Here is a 27,167-nt window from a genome sequence, read left to right as displayed (position 1 = left end):
TTTGGATCTTTCTTTTCTTCTGAGTCTAAGGTTTCTGGATTTTATTTCTTTTCAAAAAACCAACTCATAGTTTTATTGACCTTTTCTATTGGTTTTCTAGTGTCTATTTCATTTGTTTCTGCTTTGATCTTTATTATTTCTTTCCTTCTACCAACTTTGGGCTTGGTTAGCGTTTCTTTTTCTAGTTCCTTGAGGTGTAATGGTAGGTTGTTTGAGATCTTTCTTCTTTTTCATGTAAGCATTTATTGCTATAAGCTTCTCTCTTAGAACTGCTTTTGCTGGATTCCATAAATTTTGGTATGTTTTGTGTCCAATTTTGGTAATCGCAAGGTATTTTCTAATTTCCCTTTTACTTTCTTTCTTCTTTGACTCATTGACTGTTTAGGAGCATGTTGTTTAATTTCCATGTATTTGCAAATTTTCTGAAATTCCTCCTGTTTTTGATTTCTAGTTTCATATCATTGTGGTTGGAAAAGACACTTGATATGATTTCAGTCTTCTTAAAATTGTTGAGACTTCTTTTGTGACCTAACATATGCTCTATTCTGAGAACCCTCCACCTGTGCTTAAGAAGAATGTGTATTCTGCCGGGCGTGGTGGCTCATGCCTGTAATCTCAGCACCTTGGGAGGCCGAGGCGGGCAGATCACGAGGTCAGGAGATCGAGACCGTCCTGGCTAACATGGTGAAACCCCGTCTCCACTAAAAATACAAAAAAATAGCCAGGCGTGGTGGCGGGCGCCTGTAGTCCCAGCTATTCGGAGGCTGAGGCAGGAGAATGGCGTGAACCCGGGAGGCGGAGCTTGCAGTGAGCTGAGATTGCACCACTGCACTCCAGCCTGGGCGACAGAGCGAGACTCCATCTCGAAAAAAAGAAAAAAAAAAGAAAAAAAAGAAAAAATAGAATGTATATCCTGCTACTGTTGGATAGACTGTTCTGTATATGTCTGTTAGGTTCATTTGGTCTAAAATATAGTTAAAGTCTGATGTTTGCTTATTAATTTTCTGATTGGATGGTCTGTCCATTTCTAAAAATGGATATTGAAATCCCCTGCTATTATTACATTATAGTTTATCTCTTTCTTTACATCCATTGATATTTGCTTTATATATGTAGATGTTCCAATCGTGGGTGCATATATATTTACAACCATTACAATTGATCCCTTTGTCACTATATATTGACCTTTATCTCATTTTACAGTTCTTAAAGTCTATTTTATCAGATATAAGTCTAGCTATCCCTGGTGTCTTTGGGTTTTCATTTGCATAGAATATCTTTTTCTGTCCTTTCACCTTCAGTCTCTGTGTATTCTTAAATGGGAGGTGAGTTTCTTCCACGTAGCATATACTTGGGTCTTTTAAAAAATTCTAGCCAGCGCGGTGGCTCACGCCTGTAATCCCAGCACTTTGGGAGGCCGAGGCGGGGGGGATCACGAGGTCAGGAGATCGAGACCATCCTGACTAACACAGTGAAACCCCGTCTCTAGTAAAAATACAAAAAATTAGCCAGACATGGTGGCGGGCGCCTGTAGTCCCAGATACGTGGGAGACTGAGGCAGGAGAATGGCATGAACCCAGGAGCAGAGCTTGCAGTGAGCTAAGATCGCACTACTACACTCCAGCCTGGGTGACAGAGTGAGACTCCGTCTCAAAAAAATAAATAAAAAATAAATAAAAATTAAGTGTGCTTACATTTGCCTTTTATTGCTAGATTTCTCCATTGGCCTAATAGGGCCTAGTGGAGGAACAAAATGTTCTTTTTTATTTTTATATGTTTAGGCGGTACAAGTGCAATTTTGTTACATAGATATATTGCTTAGTAGAGAAGTTTGGGCTTTTAGTGTAACTATCACCTAATAGTATACAATGTATTAAGGTAATTATTGGTAGCCAAGGACTTACTACTGTCATTTTGTTTATTATTTTCTGATTATATTGTACTTCAGTTTGTTCATTTCTTTCTCTCTTGCTGTCTTCCTTTGTGATTTGGTGATTTTCTCTAGTGGTATGCTTTGATTTTGTACTTTTTGTCTTTTGTATCTGCTATAGGTTTTTGCTTTGTGGTGACTATGAGGTTTACATAAAGCATTTTAGAGTATAAGAGTATTTTAAATTGATAACAACTTAACTTTAATCATATATAAAAAGTATGCACTAGGCCAGGTGTGGTGGCTCACACCTGTAATCCCAGCACTTTGGGAGGCTGAGGCGGGCAGATTACCTGAGGTCAAGAATTCAAGACCAGCCTGGCCAACATGACGAAAACCCATCTCTACTGAAAGTACAAAAATTAGCCAGGCATGGTGATGTGCGCCCGTAATCCCAGCTACTTGAGAGGCTGAGTCAGGAGAATCACCTGAATCCAGGAGGCAGAGGCTGCACTGAGCCAAGATCATGCCACTGCACTCCAGCCTGGACAACAGGGCAAAACTCAGTCACAAACAAAAAGATGTCTGAACTTTTTCTTTTTGTTTTTTGAGATGGAGTCTCGCTCTGTCGCCCAGGCTGGAGTGCGGTGGCTGGATCTCAGCTCACTGCAAGCTCCACCTCCTGGGTTCACGCCATTCTCCTTCCTCAGCCTCCCGAGTAGCTGGGACTACAGGCGCCTGCCACCGCACCCGGCTAGTTTTTTGTATTTTTTAGTAGAGACAGGGTTTCACCGTGTTGGCCAGGATGGTCTCGATCTCCTGACCTCGTGATCCGCCCGTCTCGGCCTCCCAAAGTGCTGGGATTACAGGCTTGAGCCACCGCGCCCGGCTGAAGTCTGAACTTTTATAGTCCACCCCCAATACCATTTTATGTGTATGGTGGCACAATTTACATATTTTTATACTATGTATCCCTTAAATTATTGTAGCTATTATTATTTTTAATAGTTTTGTCTTTTACCTTCATATTTCTTGGTTAGATTTTAAGACCAGTGTTGATGTATTTTAATTATCTGTTTCTCGTCATGCTCAACACAGTGATGAACACAGAATAAATACCTAATTTATTACTTTTTGATTGACATATCTATTCAGGACGTGACTGTTTGATCCAGTGACATCTGAGACCGTCTTTTGTTATGCACCCCTGGTTTTGTCAACCTGCCTTTGTTAATGACCTTCTCACTCTCTTTTCTCTTCCCTCCCACAGCATGTGCATTCCGATACAATGGGCTCTCCTTTGTCTACCTTATCTACCTCTTGCTCATTCCTCTGTTCTCAGAACCAACAAAAACGACAATGCAAGGTAAGAGAATTTTGTTCTTCTATAACACAGAGTTACACAGTCTGAATGTATTTTGCTGGGCTCCTTGGGATGGTCTTTATCTAACGGCACAGATGTTATCTCTGCAGCAGGGCTAGTATGGCATGGAGTGGGTGTCAAACATTTTAGCAACTACACAAGTAGAGCTCTGTAGAAGTTGTTTGTGATGCATGTTTGTCACTTACACAACTGATAAATTCCCTATTAGGGCTTCATAGTAAGCATGGCAGTATCACTGGAATGTTTTGGCTAGTTAACACTAACTCAAAGTATTGTCAATAAAATAAGACAAATCTCATGACAGCATTGGTACGTGCATTTGTCTTTTGGGTTGTGGGGAGAATGTGGTGGCAATTGGAAGAGGCAGAGCAGTATTTGACATTTCTGAGCCACTTACAGGAGAATGGGGTTGGAAGCTTGGTCCCAGCCATAACTTCGTACATTAGTTAAGGTTTCTTAAATATGTCTTAATAACATAATGAAAGAGAATAATTTGATTTGGAGGGTGTAGTTCCTCAAGTGTTTCGCTCTCATTCTGGTTACTCTATAAGAACCTGAAGGCGTAGAATATAGAGTACTGACTCTAATTTCTGAGGCAATATGGAAATATGCTCTGATTAGGAAATATGATTAGGAAATATGCTCTGGTTTATGAATTTTTCAACTTGAAGTTCTGTCACAAGTATTCAAATTAAACCACACTGAGTTAATTTAATAAATTTTTTTTTCAAAGTACTACCATGATGAGAAATACAGCCTGTGCCAAATGTCTTAGGTGAGTGCCGTGGCCGTATGTTTACATGAAAGGGAAAGGAAGTTGTTTGACCATCTACGGAGTGGTGTGGGAAAGGTCACTGGTGATTTCCTTGTTAGTGATGAACTCTTCAGAAAAAGAAGTAAAGACCATGGTGTGCACAGAACAACAAATAATGACTGTGACTTTCCTGTTTGCCCTCATTCTCTGTAAACTTCATAAGGCATATCATGATCATCCATCGTAGTCGTTATGACTGCAGATGGCATGTTGATTTTCCTGTCTCTAAATAACAGAAATTCTAAGTCGCCAAAATCCTTAATACACAATGTATATAAAGGGTAGAGAAATGTGAGTTTATGCAAATCCTTATAAAACAAAAATACATTGTTAATGGGACCCCTGTCGCCACAGCCCCATTCCTAAAGGAATTAGCATAAACAGAATAGTTTCTGGCCTGAGAAACAAGATTATAGCATACAGGCAACTGCTCTTCTACGGTTTGGAGCTCCTTTTTCAAAGAAAGAAGGTGTGTGCATTCACAATAAAGTGCTTTAAAAATTACTATCTTTATATATCCAATTAAGTTATCTATCGCTTTTACATCAGTGTGGCCCTTTATTGTTTTATTTGGAAATCAAGTAACTGGGATTTCCCCCTACATACTTCTGTGACAACCCCTGACTTTTTCTTTTTCCCAAACTAACCAGCTGTGAATATGCAGCAGTGTCAGACATGCCAAACAGTTGATGGCTTGTGGACATCAGTTCATGCTCAGATGTGCCAGGGACTGACACTATCAGGGACATCATAGGTGAAACATAAAATCTGAAGGAAAAAACTTAATCCTCTCTGCATAAGGAAGTATCATGAAGTAACAAAATGTTACAAGGTCAGTGCACAAACAGAGCACAAATGGGTACACAGGTGTCTGCTGGCGCTGCTCATGGTAAGAGAGGTGGAAAGAAAGAGTTGGAAAGGGAAATCCACATACATCCTTCCAGTCAGTACTGAAAGCAGCATTCGGATGACTTATTTTCCTCTTTCTCCAATTTAGCACCAAGAACCATGACTGATCTTCAACATAACCTCATTTATGTGTTTGTTTATGTACTTGCAGAGGGACTCCAAGCAAGGATCTCTTACTTTTTTCTGAACACGTAGGACTCAGAATCCACGCATTTCTGAAATCTGTGTTTTGAGGCATCTTGTGTTAGACCAACATTGTCCAACCTGTGGCCCGGACAGTTTTGAATGTGGCCCAACACAAATTTCCAAAGTTTCTTAAAGCAATATGAGATTTATGTGAGGACTTTTGTTTTTTTCTCATCAGCTATCATTAGTGTTAGTGTATGTTATGTGTGGCCCAAGACAATTCTTCTTCTTCCAATGTGGCCAGGGAAGTCCAAAGATTAGACACCCTGGTTAGGCATTACTGGCAGTGCAAGGCCCTGTCTTAAACATAAAATTCCAGTCTCTCCACTGTTCTGTAGACCAGGGTTGTCCACTGTTTTGCTCTCAGTGCCATCAACAGGACAAAGAATATCGGAGTATTATTACATGCTTTCCCGTGCCTGTGTTTAAGCTGACGATTTGTTGTGAAGCCTTATGTACTACTGTGCTATAGAAGAAAGATGAGGATCAGCAGTTAGTTATATGACAAAATGTGAAATAATTTTGTTTTTAAAAATGCTTGTAGGCTCAGTACACTTAACTGGTGGGTATTATCTGATTAGTGAGGGCTGCAACTTACAGAATCATGGAATTTTAAAGTTGAAACAACTTTTAGGAGTTATCAAGCATACTGCAGCAACCAGTGGTGGAACATTCTACAATAGCCATGTTGGCTGGTTGCTTGGTTTCTTCTTAGATACTAGTGGTGCCAGGGAGCCATCTGTGGCCCTGGGAAGTCTATAGTATTATCAGACAGTTCTGTCTTGAATCAACCTGAAATCCACCTCCCTGCAAATCCAAGCTATTGTTTCCAATTTAAAGCAGCGAAGAGTTAGCAGAGAGCCAGAAAATCACTTTACAATACTGTTGTGAAGGGAATTATCAAAAAACAGGGATTCGACTAAATGACTTCCTGTTTTTAGTCATCTGGGCTTTTAGAATTCTTGATTTGCTGTTTCAGATCTTGACGTGTGTAATTATCTCAGTAGGTAAGGGCCCAACTAGAAATCAGGAATCACTCTAAGCATTTTAAAAACAGAACATTAAACAGAAAGGGTTGGTTACTGAAGGGGGTGGAAAATTCAGGAAGCCGAAAGGAATGTTGAAGCAACCGGAACACTGGCAAGGCAGGAAGGCTGGGGGAAGCCAGGGGCAGCATGAGCAGAGCTCAAGAACGAGGGCCATCCAGGAGCCGCTAGACCCTCTGGAGAAGGTCCAGAAATGGCACTTTGTGCAACCAGGCCTTGCCTGGGCCTCTTCACTGTCAGCTGTGTCCATCAGCTGTGAGCATCCCAAGCTAGTCATCAGTTAAGTACCCGTCACTTATCCAATGTCCTCTCCCTTCATTCTTCATTCAATGCACAGAATATTCCTAGTTACTCACGGATGGGATTTATGGACTGTCTGATAGTTGTTCCTGCTGAAACCAACTGAAAAGGGCTCTGGACAATTTCGGAATAAAAAACTAAGGATTTATGATCTGGTGCATGACTGGAGGAAGCGTCTATCCTAGGTTTGTGGGTAGGACCTCCATGGACACCTGGAAAGGCTAATGGACACAGCTGACCGTGAAGAGGCCCAGGCAAGGCCTGATTGTACCTAGAGCCATTTTTGGACCTTCGCCTGAGGGTCTAGCGGCTCCTGGATGGCCCTCGTTCTTGAGCTCATGCCCCTGCCTGGCTCCCCACAGCCTTCCTGCCTCGCTGATGATGTTCCAATTGCTTCAACATTCCTTTTGGCTTCCTGGCTCTTCCATCCCCTTCAGTAACCGACCCTCTCTATTTAACGTTCTCTTTTCAAAATGCTTAAAGTGATTCCTGATTTCTGGTTGCGGCCTTACCTATTAAGATAATCACACACTGGAAGTTCTGAAATAGCAAATCAAGAATTCTGAGAGCCTAGATTTCTAAAAACTTAGTTCCACCCACACTGACTTCCTCTCGAGGCTCTTCTCTCTTTGAGAATCTCTTCTGAAGAGCTGTGTGCAGTGGACGCTATGGAGTGAGTTGGAAATTCCCTTTCAGGACTGAGCTTCCATTCCCAGCAGCTGGGAGGTGTTTCCTTGACCACTCTCAGCAAAATCCCTCCCTGGGAATTGGTGGTGGCTGAAGGGAGCTGCTTTACCCAAACTTCTCCTCCCTGTCCAGGGCAGCCTGGAGCCAATGACCACTCAACACAGGGTGCTGAGGCCTCAAAGCTGGAAAGTTTCTGAAGGGCTGTGGCAGCTCCAGAGCATCCCAGCAGCTGAGGCCCCCATTGCAAGAGCATGACAATAGGATCTGTCCCTCGGTGGGGTCTGGATTTCCTCACTCCCTGCTAGGTATCCCTGCAAGGGAACTGCCCCATAATCCTCCTGCCCTAGGAATCCATCTCAGCCTCGGTTGCTGGGGAAGCAGATCTTGGAAGGTCTTTGAAACAGGGACCTTTTTCCCTGATGGAGCTTGAGGGCAGAGGAGTCAGCATAGAGGTGGTGGGACCTTGACACAGAAGTGGCCGTCACACCCAATGAAGGGCGTACACACAGGGAAGGGTGCACACACTCTGCCAGAGGCTGCAGCCCAGGCCCAGCGCGGCTCCAAGGTCCAGCCTGCAACGGACTTGACCTGGGCCTGGGTGTCATTCTTTTGGTCAAGTTTTCCCCCACTGCAACTGGAGACCCAAATTCCTCAGGGTTATTAGGCTTTGTGGGGACATAATTTAACAGATATAATTTAAAACAAAATACAAAATTACTATACAAATAGTCACTGTTATTAGTTGTGGAATTCACCCTGGTTTGAACTGGCACCTCTGTGCTGTCACAGCTCCCTTTGCCTGGAATTCCCTTCCCCAGATTTTGAATGATGGTCTCTTCCCAGAATTCAGGTTTATCTTAGATGTCCCTCCTTCAAACCCTCTTCCCTCACCCCCTTAACTAAAGCTGACATACCCTCATCCCACATTTTTTTTCATGTTATGAGCAGGTTTTATTTTTCCCGGTATTTATACCTTTCCAAAATTATTTGTGCGACAAATCCATAGCAAGAGCTGGACTTGCAGACCCTGCCACTCAGCTCTTCTGTTTCCTCCATTGATTCTTCCTGCAGACCTCCTCTGTGGGGCGATCCTGCCCCTGCCCCTTGGTGAAGTTTTTTCTTTTTTTTTTTTGAGACGGAGTCTCGCTCTGTCACCCAGGCTGGAGTGCAGTGGCACCATCTCAGCTCACTGCAAGCTCCGCCTCCCAGGTTCACGCCATTCTCCTGCCTCAGCCTCCCCAGTAGCGGGGACTACAGGCACCTGCCACCACGCCAGGCTAATTTTTTGTATTTTTACTAGAGATGGGGTTTCACTGTGTTAGCCAGGATGGTCTCGATCTCCTGACCTTGTGATCCGCCTGCCTCGGCCTCCCAAAGTGCTGGGATTACAGGCGTGAGCCACCGCGCCCGGCTGCCCCTCAGTGAAATTTTAAGCAGTCCCCAGAGCTCCCGCCCTCCGGCTTCTCAGGCAGGAGTTCCTCATCAGTCTAGCAAGTCCCCCAAACTCCAGGATCATCTCATCCATGCTCCTCTCCCTGAGCTTGGCATTCTCTCAACCGTATCTAACTCTCAAGTTCCCCAACATTGATTATTTCATATCTCCACAGGGTGGGGGCTATGGGTTGAAAATAAATGTTCTTTTTCACAGTATTCACTGGAGAATGAGGGAGGGTTTGGCAGGAAACCTTTGTTCCTCAGCGTTTTAGGAGCATCTCACTGTAAACCAAGTCAGTGTTTTATGTTAATACATTTATGTGGAGTGTCTGTCCCTTCTAGTAGATAAACATCAAGATGGCAAGGATTTGCTTTTTGGCCCAAAGGCTGCTTGATGTATATATAACAGGCATTCAGCACATATTTGTAGAATGAATAAATTTTATTTCCAGTGTCTAGAATTTTAGATGAAGGTATAAACCTACCTCTAGTCCTATGCTTATGTCAGTCTTCAAGATAGCAAACATCAGAGAATAGTTATTGCATGCAGCAGTCCTCTGGAGACAGAAGCTTGGGGTGTCATAAGCCATGGGATTTGGCTTTTAGATTTAATTAGGATTGCAGGATCATGAGTAATTAAAGAAATCAAGACTCTTAAAAATGTTTTATGCTTTCACTTACAAGGATGGGCATTTTATTTGAGTATGTAATACTGTAGGGAAGGAGATGAACATTTTCTTGCTCTTCACAAACTGTGCTTTGCATTAGGATTGAGACTGTCCTGCATTAAATTTGTTAACTAATGTATAATTAACATCAGGTCAGGTCGCCCAAGAATTGCAAACTAATGAGGTATTAAGGTTTTTGTTTGTTTTTGTTTATTTTGAGACGGGGTCTCACTCTGTCACCCAGGCTGGAGTGCAGTGGTGCGATCTCGTCTCACTGCAGCCTCCACATCCCAGGTTCAAGCGATTCTCCCACTTCAGCCTCCGAAGTAGCTGGGAGCACAGGGGCGCGCCACCACCCCTGGCTAATTTTTGCAGTTTTTTTTTTTTTTTTTAGTAGAGACGGGATTTCACCACATTTCCCAGGCTGGTCTCAAACTCCTTACCTCAGGAGTTTGAACTCCTAACCCACCTTGGCCTCCCAAGTGCTGGGATTACAGGTGTGAGCCACCGTGCCCAGCCCGAGGTATTAAGGTTTTTAACCCAATATATTATAGGTTCCTTATAACTTACGACATAGTGAGTGCCACATACTGGTCAATATGGTAGAAGAGTGTATTTTGTTTGGATTAGAACATATGCAATGTGGAAGAAGGCCACAATAAGTGCTCAGTAAATATTGGCTAACATGCCAGGCACAGTGACACGTGTCTGTAGTCCCAGCTGCTTGGGAGGCTAAGGTGGGAAGATCCCTTGATCCCAGGAGGCCAGTCTAGGCAATGTTGCAAAACCCTGTCTCTAATAAATTTTTTTTTTTTTTTTTTTTTGAGACGGAGTCTCGCTCTGTCGCCCAGGCTGGAGTGCAGTGGCTCGATCTCGGCTCACTGCAAGCTCCGCCTCCCAGGTTCACGCCATTCTCCTGCCTCAGCCCCCCGAGTAACTGGGACTACAGGCACCCGCCACCACGCCCGGTTAATTTTTTTTTAATTTTTAGTAGAGACGGGGTTTCACCGTGTTAGGCAGGATGGTCTCAATCTCCTGACCTTGTGATCCGCCCGCCTTGGCCTCCCAAAGTGCTGGGATTACAGGCGTGAGCCACCACACCCGGCCTCTAATAAATTTTTAAGTGGGCTGTTATTATTATTATTTTGAAGCACAACTTACTACTTTGAATGTCAGAGTGAGCTAGACTTAGAAATCTTATTCTCATTCGTGTGACTATAGCCAGTCTTTACTAGAGGATTTTACCAGTGCTCTCTAAATATTAATAAAGAAATATGTAATTTCCAAGGTTTTTTGGTGTACTACTCCAAGATGCAGCTGGTATGTTCAATTTTTAGTTACATAATACTTAGGTTAATTTATTGATCAATAAAGAGCCAATAGCCCTTTCTATTAAGTTCATATAACTATTTACATGCATTTATTAATTTAATCTTCACAACAAACTTTTAAGGGAGCTGTTACTATGATCAATAATCCTCATGTCACAGACAAAGACTGAGTTCCAGGTGGGTTCATAGCAAGCCGCAGGACACCCAGGTACTGCGTGGGTGAGCCACACTCTTAGCCACTGTGTTATTCTGACTCATGCCCTTGACAGAGCTAAAGCTTCTGCAAATTTGCAAGGGAAGGGGGAAACCTGGTCATTTAATAAATGCTTGTTGGCTGACACATCACCAGGCTCGAGGAACGAGGGTCTGGAGAGATAATGTGAGTATGCTTAAGGGAGATATTTTAATATGCATTGGTGCAGATTGATGACATATGTGTATGTTACATAGAAAATATGTCATATTAAGTGTGACCAATTATTTCTTTCACCAAATATTAATTGAAAGATTATTCTTCACAAAAGACTGTATTTGGATTTGTAGAGGATAAAAAGGTGGAGAAAAACACTGCTTTTAATTAAAGTAGTCTCTCAAACACATTGGGTTTTATTTACCTTATTGAGTGGTAACTCGTTCAATGTAGCAATCTTAGAGAGCCACCTACTTACTCCAGTGATGCTGTTATTTCTCTAAACTGATTAAATTAGACTTGTCAAATTAAAAAAAAAAAAAGAAGACAAGTATAAAGCAAAGGGTTCAAAGGTGACTCCTTATCATGAATGTGAAGGCTGGAGGTTTATTTGAATGAGAACAGCCTGGTGAATACATGTGGAGTAACTATGTAGTTTTCCATGAGGAATGTATGTAATCTCATATGTTGTAAAATGAGATACCCAGGTGAGACGGCAGCGTCCTGAGGAAGTGTTAACTCACTGGATTCGTCCTAGAATCTTGACTGTAAAAGTCAAGCAGTATCCATTTGGGACAGCCAAGAGATTCAGAGATTAATCTGGAGAGGTTCTTTATCCAAAGCCCCCACTTTTATGTCACATTTCTATGTGCCAGGTACTGTTCTAAGTATCCTCTATACACTAACTCATTGTATTAGAGAAGAGAAAAACCACTGATTGCAAAGGCAGAACCTCCATTCTGAAATGAAAAAAAAATTATGAAGTTAACTGGAATAAAAAATCCTTTGAACTGGGAATACCACATAAGGAGGCACTGATATTAAAGCTCTTTTCTCCTATTAAAAAATTGAAACCGCCTCAGTGAGACCTGGTACATTTTGGTCAGTCTACTTCCTGCTCTTCTTTTGTGGCTTCACTTCACCAGGCCTTTCCAGGTGTCCATGGAGGTCCTACCCACAAAGCTGGCATAGATGCTTCCTTTGGTCATGCACCAGATCATAAATTCTTAGTTTTTGATTCTGAAATTGTCCAAAGTCCAGAGCCCTTTTCAGTTGGTTTCAACAGGAACTACAGAAACATCCTTCCATTTACTCACAATTGATAGTTCTAATATCATCAGGAAAGCGGCCACAGTCTGAGCTGGGGAACATGCATCCAGCTACAGTGTGACATTTGCTCTCTGCTGGAAACTCTTCCTGTTCGCTTGTTTAGTCCTGCCGACAAGTTACCTTTGTTAATATGTGCTCTTGCAGGCTGGAGTAGATAGACAGGTCATATCCACGTCTTTCTGGGGAGAATCAGTTATTTACTGGGGGCTAGTTGAGAAGAAATACACTCCAAATCACAAGACTACACTTCCCGGGCAACACCAGCTATCGTCCTACAGCCAGACTATTTTAGAAGAATCATCATCTAATCAGTTTGTATATGAAATGTTTATGTTACACACACACACACACACACACACGCACACACACCCTAAGTGATGGTTGCTGTCTAAGGTGTGTTAATTATTTCTAAGAGCAAAGTTGTGTTCTTATCCAAGAACCCATCCTCAGTCTGACAGCCTTTGTTCTGAAGGCTCTTTAAGATTGGTCAACACTGTAATGGATGAGAACAAAACCCCCAGTGGTAGATGAAAGGGAAGGACTTCTGGTGCCTGTGTGGGTTTTCTGGAAGTCTGTTCTGTTGGGTTGTGATGGCTAGCTCCCTGGAGCAACCAAAAGACAGACCGTGGCCCCAGTGTTTTGCTGAGGCCCATAAAATGGCCACGGGAATAACAACAGAACTGCACACTGCCAACCCTTTCAGGCCTTGCCCCCAAAATATTTGTTCAATATGTGCTTTTGTGGAGAAGATTTTTGTCCTCCTTGTTTTGAAAAGAGTAGGTCTCTGAAATATCATTTGAGTTTTTTTTTTTTTAAACCTGGTAAATTTTGCTGTGTTATTTTGAGCAAGGTAACAATTCCCCTGATATATTTCCTTGCATTTACACTCAAAAGTTATTATTAATTATATATATATATTTTGTTTTTTGGGATATTTTCCAACATTTGGAGAGGCAGAATTAGAAAGGGGTAGGAAGGAGAGGGGCTTATTGTGTTTTGGTGACAGTTGTAACCAAGTGAAATTTTTAGCAGATCAAGTTAACTTTTGTAACCTGTTGTCAAAGTCTAAGAAGATAGAAAAGCATATTTTATTCTACTCTGCTCTGAACAAGAGTTCTACTTTAAAAGGAAGTTGTACTAATCCTTTAATCACATGTATGTGCGCGTGTGTGTGTGTGTGTGTGTAAAATAAACACCAAAAGCACCTTATCCTGAGGCTCTGACGCAGCTTACACTTTGCCAGATCACTAATGGCCCCCTGAGAAAAGAAAAACGATGCTCCATTAGCCTGCGTGAAGAGGCAGTGCGATCTGTAACTTGTAAAGACATGTTTAGACATCAGAAAGGAAATCGTAGCAGATATTTAAAGCTGATTGCATTGGTTTTGGTTAAAAACAGTCCTTATAGCATTAGGCTTATTATTATTATGTTTTACAATGTCATAATAAGGCAAAACACAGGAAAATATTAATTGAGTGAATTATTAGGTGTTTTATTATCAATATCAGCTCACTACCAAAAGGAATGCTAAAAAAATTAGATGCCTGTTTCTTGAATTGTTAAATAAATTAATGTGGGTCTTTTAGGTTATTTTAGTTGTTCTTTTTTGGGATGGTACAGATGTCATATTCCATTGTTGCCTTGTATTGGGCATGCACTATTCAGTCAGACACAGGGAGTCTCAGGCAGCATATAATTCTCAGGTTAGGAAACACTAGGTTGTATTATATTACTAAAGAAATATTTCAGAAGCCCCAAGCTTTTTGCTTTATTTGGCTACGATAAGCTTTATCTAAAATACGACTTCACCTTTTGTATTAGTCCGTTTTCATGCTGCTGATAAAGACATACCTGAAACTGGTTAATTTATGAAGAAAAAGAGGTTTAATGGACTCACAGTTCCACGTGGCTGGGGAGGCCTCACAATCATGGTGGGAGGTGAAAGGCATGTCTTACATGGTGGCAGACAAGACACAAGGAGAGCCAAGCAAAAGGGGAAATGTCTTATAAAATCATCAGATCTCGTGAGATTTATTCACGAATGGTATGGGGGATACCATCCTTGTGATTCAGTTATCTTCCACCAGGTCCCTCCCACAAGATGTGGGAATTATGAGAGCTGCAATTCAAGATGAGATTTGGGTGGGGATGCGGCCAAACCATATCATCTTTCATTTAAATGCTGCCCTGTTATTACAGTTGAGTTAGTTCACTTGAGTTGGTATCAGTTTGTTGATCAGCTCTTCAAGTTACCCTTCTTTCATTTACTCATTTGACAAACATTACCTGGTGCCTGCTCTACCAGGCCTTGCACTCGGCAGTTGGGCATACAAAGGTAAAGAAGACAGGCCCTTGGTCCCCAGAATATTAATCCGGCTCTGCCATCTATTCACTGCATGCTCGGGCAAGTTACTTGAATTCTCGGATTCCTGCTTCCTCGAATGTTGAGTGCTTGTTACTGGTCCTGGAGAGAACATTGAGGGGCTGGCAGTGCCGTTCACAGGAACTCATCAGGCCTGATACGTGCTGAAGAGACAGATAAAGCCCTCAAGAGGAGGAAACCGTAGCTCCTCCTTTGATTTCTTAGGGTTATTTTCGCTTTAAAGGTGTTTACCTCTAGCTGATTTGTTTATGTATTTTTTGAGTCAATTTATTTCAGTTTTTTTGAAGCTGACTTGCTTCAAAGCCTGGATGAGACTAATTTCTGATGGAATCATTTATTAAAGCATCTGAGCTTTACTTCATCTGTAGCTATTTTGCCTAAGCAGACCTACTTGAATTTGAGTTGATTCATAGGAAATAGCCTTTTGAGATGAAAACTTACATTTAACTTTCAAAAAGTGCTGATTATTAATTACCAGAATAATAAACAGGAAATACAGTGATAGCTGCATGCCAGGCAACTGTCCCAAGCTTTCTACATAGTAATTCATTTAATGCTTCCATACCCATGAGACAGGTATAGTATTATTTATGTTTTACAGATAAGGAAATTAAGAAACACAGAGGCTACTGAGTAATTCCTGAAACTATCAGTTTTAAAAATTGATTCAATGAGTGAAAGCTTCTAATATAAATAATTCAGTTATCTATATAAGCATTTCCCTCATTCCACTGTATCTTACTATAAAATTAATAGTGAGGGAAGATAAATGTAGAGATTATGCCTGTTTGTGCACTTGCCTTCCAACATATAAGAGACAATTACTGTACTTTAAGCTGCCTTTTAGTATATTTCTTCAGCATTAAGCAGGGAAGACAAATAAACACACTGAGAATACTGGTACAAAGTATGCATTCATTTCCTTTGGTCACTGAATAAGCATTAGTGAGTGTCTGAAACGGGCCAGGCAGTCCGCTTGGCACCAGAGCCACGTGTAACTGTAGGACAGGTCTTTTCAATCTTACAGGTAACCATTTTGTCCTTTCTTCTTTCCCTCTTCCCTTTCTCCATGTTTTAAAAACTTAATTTTGCCTAAATTTATTTTCTGCATTTTAGCTTGCCAATATTGTGTGCCCTTAAGGGGTACTGGGGAAAGGCACTGATGGTCTCCTCGGGCAGTCAGGAGCAGGGGCTTTCAGGCTTGAAGAGGTGTCACATGCTGTTGGTGGCAGTGGCTGCTGCTGTGCTCTTTACTGTCTACACCTGGCTCTAGCAGGTGGCACTGGGTGGGTTGGCCTGGAACCACTTTCAGAGCCGCAGACCATGCAGGAGGATGGTCCGGTGTGCAGGAGGATGGCCTGGAGTCCATGAGCATGTGTGTGTGCAGGATTGTGTGTGGATTTCACGTCCTTAAGAGGCCTCTTTTTCCTCTTTCCTGGCAACCTGGCTAGCCATTAACTCTTACAGGTCCCTTTGCACTTGGGTGCAAAGGAATGTCACCTTCAAACATCAATGTCGCCATCATTATATTCCCATTCCCTGGGGTCTGATAGCATCTGCGGAATGAAAACTGCTCTTTTAGGATGCAGGGACACCTGACAAAGCCATACTCCGGTTGTTATGGAGAAAGGCCCTAACTCCCATTGTAGTGGCTGGTGCAGTGCTCTCCCCAGACTCCCCCCACGCCCTCCTCCTTAGGACCAAGGCTTCGATTCTCCCTATTGCCTGGCGTGTTGGTGGCTGAAAGCTCATGGCTGTGTCTGTTCTGGGAACTGTTTTTTGCTAAAAGGATCCGCCTTATCCAAGCTTTGTCTCCTCTTTGTTGTGGATGTGGCTCTCATTTCCAAGAGTGGAATTTGGGGGATGAGGAGGGAGGAGAGGAGTCCCTGTCCCCTTGCCCTTTGCCCTACTCTAGGACAACTCCCCTGGGCCGTCTTTGGCATAGGCAGGAGCCTCTGCTGCACTGCGCTGCTCCCTGACTCCTACTCTGTTCCAACCTTGCTCCCCACTCCCATCCCACTACTGTTCCTGAATGCTCACCCAGGGAATCATCCACTTGCCAGTCTCCACCATGGTGTCTGTTTCCACAACCTTAGCTGACCATCCAACAGCTCTGACAAGTTTGCGTCCATTCTCTGAGCGCAAGGGCAGCAGTGGTGGGAGAAGAACCCCAGGGAGGCACGTGCAGAAAATGGGGCTCCTGAGTGTGGCTGGTCAGGTGTGCCCTGCACAGGCCCTCACGGAGAGGATGAGTGAAGGTGGAAATCTGGTCCTTGTTTTGCTAGCAAAACCTAATACTGTAGTTCTGAGTTGCATAAACTTGAATATTAAGGAGTCCCATGAGTAGGCTAGCAGTGGCCTTGCAGGAAAAAGTAAGAGAGAGCGTATCAAAGACAAGTTTTGGAGCAGTACACAATTTCCTGAAGAAAAGCCGTGCCTCCCCATAGATGCCCCTGTACATTTCCTCTTCCACCCTCCTCAGCCCTCTTGTGTGGCTTCTCTAGAGCCCGGCTTCTGGAGCACTGCACAGGAGATCGTATCTGTCAAGTCCAAGTCCTGGCCTGCCTTGGCCTCCTTGGCGTGACCATTCCGTGCAGAACTAAATGGTCGACATAATTCCTAACTGCTTTATTCTGTACTGAGAGTCAGAAAGAGGCCAGGCCCTTAGGAGAACAAGAGATGGAGGGAGCCCGGAAAGTGGCTGATAGACTGGAAAGACCTGAGCGGCACCCAGCGGAGCCACAGCACAAAGGAGCACCTGCCGTGGAGCTGCGTGGACGCTTGCACCCTCTCACTTCCACAATTACTTGTCAGCTGACTGTGCTGTAGGCGAGGATTGATTACTTATTTATCCCCAGGCTCATTCAACAGCCAGGTTATTACAAGGCCATGATCAAGCATACAGGCTGTGCTGACCACTTTTTCATAAAAACGAGAGTTCAGCCAACACTTGTCCCATAGGAGTGAGCTGAGAGCAGTGACAAGGTGCTGACTGGGCTGCATCTGTCTTTGAATAGCAGTAACTGATTCTATCATTCAACCATATGTTGCTCATCAAATATTCAGCAGCTAGAGCTTTCACAAAGGCTTTTTGAAGGCCCACGTACATGCAGCAGGGAATAAGAAGACAGGTTCCTAAAAGCTGGGCTGGGCTGGGCTTTGTGTTTGGAAATGGGGGACCAGCCAGTTGAATGGGGGAGGAGGTTAGGGGACAGTTGCCTGGGGAATTTTTAAATACTTGTGGTCCAGAGTTTTGCTGATTTTTGACCTTCGGTGGAACACCCTAAGTGAATCTGAATGAGCAAGTCCTGTACATTTATTCATGGGACAACCTATCACATAAAGATGGCACAGCAGTGAGTGGTGGGACTAGATGGAGTGTGGATTGACCGACTCATACAACAGCAAGCGAAACCAGATGCAGCCCCTCTCAGCCAGAAATGGACTGTCTAGTTGGTGATCCTAAAGTGTAAGTTTAGTTGTATAGAGTACATTCTGAAGTCTAAATATAATTAATCCTCATTATTTACAGATTCTGTATTTGTGAATTCACATCCCTGCTAAAATGTATTTGTAATCCCCAAATCAATACTGAAAATGCTTACAGGGTCATTCTTGGACATGCACAGACTGCAAAAAATTTGAGTTCCCCGACGCCCATGTTCCCAGCTGAGCTGGCACAAAGTGACACTCTGCTCTCTTCCTTTAGTTCTCATGCCACACCATAGACAAGCGTCCGTTCATCTATTCGGTGTCACATTTTTTATATTTTGTGTGTGTGATTTCACTGTGTAAAATGGCACCCATGCATGGTGCTGAAGTGCTATCTAGGGTTCTCAAGCACAGGAAGGCTGTGATGTGTCTCACGGAGAAAATACATGTGTTACATTGGCTTTGTTCAGGTTTGAATAATTTTCCTGTTGGCCATAAGTTCAATGTTAATGAAACAATAATATGTATCAAATAAGTTTTCTTTTTTGTTTGTTTTTTGAGACGGAATCTCGCTGTGTTGCCCAGGCTGGAGTGCAGTGGCGCGATCGTGGCTCAATGCAAGCTCTGCTTCCCAGGTTCATGCCACTCTGCTGCCTCAGTCTCCTGAGTACCTGGTACTACAGGCACATGCCACCACGCCTGGCTAATTTGTTTTGCATTTTTAGTAGAGACGGGGTTTCACTGTGTTAGCCAGGATAGTCTCCATCTCCTGACCTCGTGATCTGCCCACCTCGGCCTCCCAAAGTGCTGGGATTACAGACATAAGCCACTGCACCTGGCCCCAGTAAGTTTTCTTTTAAATTTTTTTTTTTAGAAATGAGGTCTTAGTGTGTTGCCTGGTCTGGTCTTGAACTCCTGGGCTCAAGCAGTCCTCCCACCTTGGCCTCCCAAAGTGCTGGGATTACAAGCATGAGCCACTGCACCCAGCCAATACATTTTATTTAAAACAGAAATACCCGTAAAACAAGATTAGGTATTGATCTGTGGACAAAGATGTTGTAACCAGAGGCTCACAGGAACCTAACCTTGTATTTCCCCTAAGAGCAGTGGTTCAGTGTTTGCTAATTCTATCTTCATAACAACATTATAGACATAACAACCATGAATAACAAGAATCAACTTACAGATTTCACAGTAGAATGTGAAGGTTAGGTTTGTAGTGACACAGAGGCTTGAAAAAGGAAAGTATGGCTATCATACTGTTTGCAACACATTTCTTTAAGGTGGTCATGTATTTCTGTCTTTGAAAACAGTATGCCCTAGGAAAGCCTCTATAAAATGGCTACAACTTCCTCTTCAGTGCAGTGTTCTCTGTATTTCATTCACAATTAGTGGTAACTTTTCTGAAATGTTTTTTAGAAGGCCTGAAACTTTAAACTTAAGAGTCGGTCTCCATCTGAAAGTGCCGTACTCTGTTAGTTGAGTGTTATCCTTACAGGTGCAAAGAAGTGGGTGTGAAAGAAACTTGTACTTGTGTTTTATTTTCAGTGCTTAAATTATTATTAATAATATTTGTTTTCACATTTCACAAAGACTTTTTACTTTCATTATTTGTTATAATACAACAATATCGTGAGGTAGTATTATTTGAATATATAGTATGTAGAATATATATACATAAGTGTATGTGTATATATATATAGTATATTAGTATACACACACCTAAAGAAAATTTTCCTTTAAATTTTTTATCTCAATTTTGGATTCTAAAGTGTCCTACTTATTGAAATGCATGAAAGGAATAATAGCATAAATCTTGGAAAATGTCAGTACTAACATACTGATAAGATTTACTTACAATGGTATTATTTCTAAAATTACCGGCCAGACGCGGTGGCTCAACCTATAATCCCTGCACTTTTGGAGGCCGAGGCAGGTGGATCACCTGAGGTCAGAAGTTCATGACCAACCTGGCAAACATGACGAATCCCTCCGTCTCTATTAAAAATAAAAAAAAAATCAACCAGACGTGGTGGTGTGCGCCTGTGGTCCCAGCTACTCAGGAGGCTGAAGCAGAAGAATTGCTTGAACCCAGGAGGTGGAGGTTGCAATGAGCCTGGGCGACACAGCAAGACTTGGTCTCCAAAAAAAAAAAAAAAAAAAAAAAATCAGTAAGCTCTTTGTGTATTTTGGGAAGTATATATGTTTAGGGAGAATAAGGATACTTTTTTCCAGTGAATTTCATGATTATTTTCTTACTCTCAGTTCTTGTTTTACTGATATATTTGTTGCCTCTCTCTTGCTCTCTCAACCTCTCTCCTGTACACACAGACAAAATCTCCAAAATTAACATAAAAATTACTGTAGTAACAGTCTACACACACCTATTATTACATGTGTTTGTGTTATAGTTATGATTGCCAGATAAAGCACAGTATGTAAGGCCAGTTAAATTTGAATTTCAGACATACCACAAGTAATTTTTAGCATACTTATATGTGGGACATTTATACCAAAATATTACATTATTCATTTGTATTTGAAGTTGAAATTTAAATGCATGTGCTGTATTTTATTTTCTAATCTGGCAACCCTAATAATCGTAATACATATATGTTCTGTGTGTGTGTGTGTGTGTGTGTGTGTGTAAAGGGAGGAGGAGATATTTCTTCTTTTTTCAAATCACCATCTGCTTGGCTCAGTTTGGGCTCCATAAGATAAGCATTTGTAGACTCCAGTCTTCAATTTAATGCTAAAGTTGATCTACTCTACCAAGTGTTCATTTATACAGACATCATATGTTAACAACAAAACGTACTAGAAATTTGATTAGGCTGAGATTATGGTTAGTCAGTTAGACTTGTATCCGGAGTATCCCTCCTTTCTATGGCCAAACAATTGTTTTGGATAATATATTTTTGTCCTTAGAGCCAAATTACTGATAAAACTAATCATTATCCTCATATTCTTCTTTGAAGAAGTATTTTCTGTATCTCATTTAACCATAAATTTAATTCAACTTGGAAGGTTGGTTAGCATCCCTGAGTCATTTTATTAGCTTGAGTTACATATTGACATTTTACAGTCTACTTAATGTGCTATGGGTTTTATTTCTGGCATTGCTTTTCCTGTCCCCCCAAAGGTGTATGGCATCTGAGAAAATCTGAGACCAAGCATGCCCATCTGGTGACAATGACGATTGCCTTTCTAATGGTAGCCTCCTTTCAGGCACTCAGATACAGTAGCATGTAGGATGGAAAGAGTCCACACATCTGTGGACAGGTCACCCTGTTCTCTAACCTCAGCTTTCCACCCTGCCTCCCACCTCAGTGAGTCTAGCTCAGACAAGCATTATCTCAGGGCATCATTGTTCAAGAAACCGACTGGTCACTGATGATGTTTATTCATTCACTGTTTTGATTGATGAAGTAGTCAGACTTCCTCTTCCCACACTAGCTATCTAAAGTGTGGCCACACAAGGGTCAGAGAGGACTGTGTGTATGACGTGCACATGGCCATCCCCAGCCTGCAGGCCTGCGTGGGTGGGATCTGACCCTGCGTGACTGAGCTGTGATGGCTGCTCCTGGCTCCCCATAGCAGCCCTCCTCCTGAGACTGGGGGGACAAGGGCTAGAGCTGAGATCCAGGGTCCATCCTCTGGGAAGTCATCTTTACAGGCAGATTTCTTAGTGTCTTTCATTGGCAGAGGCAGGCTTTTCCTTGTGTGACCTCAATGAAAGCATCTTTGATCATCCTTAGGGGAGATGACTAGAAGGTGCTCCATATTGTCTCTCCCCAGAACGCTGCTGAGAGGCAGCATCTTTACCAGAGAGATGATTTGGACTTCAGCAAGTAATCTGAAATAGAAGTGATGGATAGAAGACGCTAGCCAACCAGGAGCTCAGAGAAGATGGTCATCTAGACAGAGATACCTGGGACATGGTAGTCATGGAGAAGAGTCATGGTCACTCTTTCTGCTCAGTCCTAGAGATAGTTTTCAGTGTCACTGCATTTTGCACTAAGTGGTAATATAGATATTGAATGAATGGATATTACTCTGTTGGAGATGCCAATAAAGAAGCAACAAGTAGATTCCTTGTTGGGTTTTACTCAATTTTCCAAATTAGTATAACATTTACATTCATTTACATTTTTGTAAGTTGTCTTTAAGCAACAATAATTTGTATTTTTTTTACATTAAGAAGAACCATAGAAATTGACATCATAGAAAAAAGATGAAAAAATTTAGTCTAAACACAAGACTACAGATGTGGAGAGATAATGTGGTAAAACAAACAATGACTAACATCATGATTTCCTTCAGTTCCAACTATTTAGTATAAAAACCCACTGACCTTTACAAACAATGAAAGCGGCTGTGTGGAGCACAGGATGGATTCTATTGGGCAGTTTTTGCTTTGAAATCATGCCTTTGTCTATTCATGAACTCGGGGCTGCACTGCGAAGGTCACTCTTTCCTTCAATCTGCACAGACTTTCACAGCTTCTGAGGTCGCTGTTTAATTGCTGTTTCTCTTTATCCTTAGGGCTCTTGATTAAACTTGGGGAATTTGTGAATTATATGGTCCCAGCTACTTAGCAGCTGGAGAGCAGCTTCTCTGAACTCTGAATTTTGCATATTTTGCAGGTATTAAATACATGACTGTTGAGGGTTCCTGGCAGATTATTCTAAGAATTTTTGGGCAGTGATGAGAACACTTTAATTTGAAGACAGACCATTTGATAGTTCAGGTGTTAGAATTCGTCTGTTCTCCCACCTGCCTCGGACTGTCGGTTTTCAGAGGATGCCGTTTCCAGGTTGTGTGCCTGGTCTCACCCAGAGAAAGAGTTCTGCCTCCACCAGAGGGAGCCGTTCTGTAGAAAACAGTTCAGTGTGGCATTTCAAGGACTTTCGGACCGTTCCCACTCACCCCATTTAATTGGCCTCATTCCTAATTTTTCTAGAAAAATTAATATACTTTTACATTATCTTTTACTTTAAGTGTTATTTGAGGTTTGAATTGTGAAAAAATAAGAATGTTTTTTGGAAAGGAGACTAATGGAATCTAACTTCATGAAAATCAAACTTATTGGGAAGAAAAGTGGCACTAAGAACTGACTTAATGTGAAACCAAAATACACTTTTGTCGCCCACATTGAGGATAATTATGGGGATGAGGACCAAAAGGAGAAAAGATTTCAGAAAGAGAAGTCTCTACTCTAGTTACAAATGCACCTAATATGCAGGTACATAGATCATATTAGAATATGTATTTTCTATATGGATGATACAGTCCTGAAAATTACATAACATTCACATTCCAAGCCAAGTACTTCTGTGCTATTGTTCAAAAACAGCAACAAAACATCCATTTATGTAGCTAATTTAATTATACCACAGAATTGCTTTACTTACCAATAGTGAAGATGACAGTTACAACCCTGATTATGTTTCATCAATTTAGTCATTACCTCCTTAACCTTTATTGGATATTTTCTTAGAAGTTAAGATATAAAGAAAAATAAATAAAATAGTGTCTCTAAACTCAAGGAGTTCACAATCTAATTCTGAGGTTGCATTTAGAAACAATGTTAAAGGAGGAAGCATAAGGTATCTAATAATAATAGAAGAAATAGCTAAAATGTATTGTTCTAAAAGGAAAGAGAGTGGACTTGTTCTGGACTTGTTGAAGAGCAACCACTGAAAATTCTGATTTTGGTTTAACATAGCTAATATGAAGCCTTTTTTTTTCAGATGGTATTTGGTCAACAAGAACTCTGTATGATTTTTGAGGCTTTTCCTGAAAAGTTAAAGCAGGTCCATGTCGTCTGTAGATGTGTATATTTGATTTTCTGGACTACAGTTTCTCCAAGGCTGTTCCAACTTGTACAGCTCTCATTTAAAAAGCAGAGTCTGTGTGTCTACATGGGGTGGGGAGGGTTGGAGAGGTTAATGCATTTGTATTTCCTTTTCATAATAATGCATCAGGAAGATAAATCCTTGAGATTCTTAAAATATTAAGTATTTTAGCTTTGCTAGTTTTTAATTCTGAGAGTGGTGATGAAAAGGGGAAGAAAGTTGTGTGTGTGTGTGCGCGTGCCTATTTAAAATAGATCTAACTTAAGAATTGAGGTTATATAGGTTAATGGGATGACACATATTATCATCCAATCAACGAATAAAGATATAGGATAATATATGTCATCCCACTGACCTATATAACCTCACTTCTTAAGCTGAATCTATTACATGTGGATCATATATATGTTAGTTCTATGACATACATAGTTATATATATGTCAGAGAAGAATGAAAAAGGAGTATCCAGGATATTTGCTTGAATGTTTGACAGGAGAGCACCACTGTTCTGTGACATAAAGCCAGAAAATGGAGCATAATAAAAACATTCCCCAAAGCAGGCTAGTTTAAGAAGAAATCTGTTCAAACGATGTCTCTAATATCTTGGAGCCTGCAACAGCATTTTTTCCCTCTTTCTGCCTGTAGAATGTTCCATTTGTCTGTTTTTCCCATTTCTGCCTATAGAATGTTGCATTTGTCTGCAAAATTAGAGTAAATACATGTGTGTTATCTTCTGCAAAGAGTGTGCTGCTGTCAATCGCTTGTTGAGCCCAGCACTGCAGGAGGGATTTTATGCATGCAGACCATACTAATGAATTTCTGTGTATTACTTTAAGCTATAGAAATTGTATACTCCCATTCTATTGTTTCCTTTCCCTTCCTTTCTGTTCCCTTTTATTTTCAGTGTGGGATCTTATAGACTGCCTGAGCTTGGTTGTTAAGACTAATTTTGTGAATTAGACACATACCCTAAACAGTATCTTTTACTCAGTTATTTTGCTTAAGGACATATCTAACACCTATCCACCTATGTCTAGTCAAAGCTATAGTGGTTTCAAAATCATGATTCAGTAGTATTACTGTCTTCTCTTTTATCTTAAAGAAGTTGGAAAAATTGGAAAATTCAAGCATAGCCCTTTATAGATTTTTTAAGTTTCATATGTTATCTATGTCTCACTGCTATACCTATAGGTTGTATAGAGCTAATTTTATTTGTATGTATGCATGTATTATAGATTTAATCAACGCAGAAATTGAAATGTTAAGAAGATACATAATTTACCCAAGGGCACTTATTAAGCAAGTGGTAGGGCCAGCAGAGGAAGCCACGTTTCTGAGCTCTGACGGACACTCTTTCCTGACTGCCAGGCTGCTCCTCCGCTCCACTGTGGGGTGTTCATCGGTCACAGATGCATTCAGTCTTCATCCCGCGGTGCGCAGGAGTACCGCCTCCCGTATCTCCATGGGTGTTGGAAAATGATGAGTGAGCACAAGAAACTGCATTGGAAACTTGGAAGGGGTGGAGATTCTTAAATAAGGGCCTCCGGCTTGCACTTGGCATGGGAATGGTTACCTTTTAATTTCCTGTCATTGAGTAAGTTTGAGTTAAAAATTAAGGAAGGAAAATACAACTTAGAAATAATATTGCTCAGCTAAGCAGTTTAAAGATTTGTGGCTTTTTCTTGCAAGCAATTTACATTATCCAAGCAGAATATGATGAATTATATGTGAACGCGTGGTATGATTTTTATGGCTGTGTTGCTGTATAGTGGTTCTGGTGACTGGGACCTAGAGAAAACGAGAAAGGTTATAAAGACTCTAATTTCACTAGAGTTCCCTTAAAATGTGCAGAGTATCTTTTACAATGTTTGGAGCCAATGAAAAACAAGTGTGACTTCCTCCATCTTATCTTACATCTCACCTACTGTTGTTTAACTCAGAAGTCCAGGTGGACACAAATGCATACATGTGTGTGGCAATGGGGTATTCAGGTTCTTACTCCGAGTCTTATTTGGTCCAGAAGTGTTTTTGATATGGAGAAAGTCAAACTTGGAAAGGAAAATTAGTTTGCAGAAATTATTTAAGTGCCTAACAAGCCTATATGGATGGAAACATTAAGAACACTTTGCATATCATAGCCCCTGTTACTTTGACATAGAATCATAATTCTGGAAGAAATCCACAAAGGTCAGCAGGCTTTTCTTTGTTTTTCTTCAGGTAGGCACTAAGTCAGACTGCCGCAGTCACTGGCCTGTTATTTCACGTGTTTAACAGCGAAGTGGTCTTCTGGAAGGAGGGCTGGAAACAGGGAGAGTGCTTTCAGAAATGGCAGAGTAGCTTAGCTTCTTTTATGAAGTTCCCTCTCATTCCAATCCATCATAATCCCTCTCTTCTGAACCCCTATAGGACACAAAGTACATATTTCACAATTTAGGACTCATAATCTACTCTAATTGCTCAGAATTTAAAAAAATAAGTGTGAATTATGTTGAGCTGAATTGTATTTTTCTTCTAATCTATTTCACAGAACATAGAATTGCAGCTCAATAATTAGTTTTTAGTTTAGCTTGTTTGCACACTGATCAATACATTAACAATAAAAGTTTTCATTTCTGTTTTCTCTCCTCTTACTTGTCATACAATTTCTAGGATACATCTTTTAAGTTGGGATAATGGACTGTTGTGGTAAATATGTAACTTCTCTGTAATAAGTGTTGCAAAATGAATTCCATACTGTACTTTTCTGTTTTATAAGCTAGAGGCCAAGGATGCTTTAAAAAGTTCTGACTGGCCAACATGGTGAAACCCCGTCTCTACTAAAAGAATACAAAAATTAGCCGGGTGTGGTGGCAGGCGTGTGTAATCGCAGCTACTCAGGAGGCTGAGGCAGGAGACTCACTTGAACCCAGAGGTGGAGGTTGCAGTGAGCCGAGATCGTGCCATTGCACCCCAACCTGGGCGACAGAGTCCCGCTCTGTCACACGCACACACACACACAGGAAAATAAAAAGTTCTGACTGCAAGTATGAAGTGCCTGGCTCCAAGTAGAGTTTATATCTATTGCAGTATAATTACGGGATTTTAACACATCACTCTCAATCAGAGGACATAACAGTTGTCAGTGTGTGACCTGGTTTGGCATGCAGGTCGTTAGGAGAATACTTCAGTATCAAGGAGATATCAAAGTAATTCAATTTTATCATGATTTTAATGATACCTTCTCCAAATTTATCCCATAACACGAACTCAGTAAAGCCATATCGGTTACATTGGTGAAACCAGTTCTATTCAGTGCCTGCAAGAGTCTGTCAGAGTTTATATAAAATAAAATATGTATACATTTTAT

The 27,167-nt window shown here is 41.3% G+C and overlaps 1 protein-coding gene across 3 annotated transcripts in view; it reads left to right on the top strand.

Annotated features, from left to right (window-relative positions):
* Window positions 1–27,167, top strand: part of PIEZO2 (piezo type mechanosensitive ion channel component 2) — a 460,524-nt gene that overhangs the window by 82,143 nt on the left and 351,214 nt on the right. For all 3 annotated transcript variants that reach the window (XM_031658679.1, XM_031658680.1, XM_031658678.1), the window contains exon 2: window positions 3,141–3,236. In XM_031658679.1, the coding sequence (XP_031514539.1) occupies window positions 3,141–3,236 (96 nt within the window). The remainder of the gene's footprint in view (window positions 1–3,140; window positions 3,237–27,167) is intronic.

The sequence above is a fragment of the Papio anubis genome, chromosome 19 (genome assembly GCF_008728515.1).
Source record: "Papio anubis isolate 15944 chromosome 19, Panubis1.0, whole genome shotgun sequence".
Classification (NCBI taxonomy): Eukaryota; Metazoa; Chordata; class Mammalia; order Primates; family Cercopithecidae; genus Papio; species Papio anubis.
Note: the sequence above shows the minus strand (reverse complement) of the source record. Positions and strands in the feature narration are given on the sequence as shown.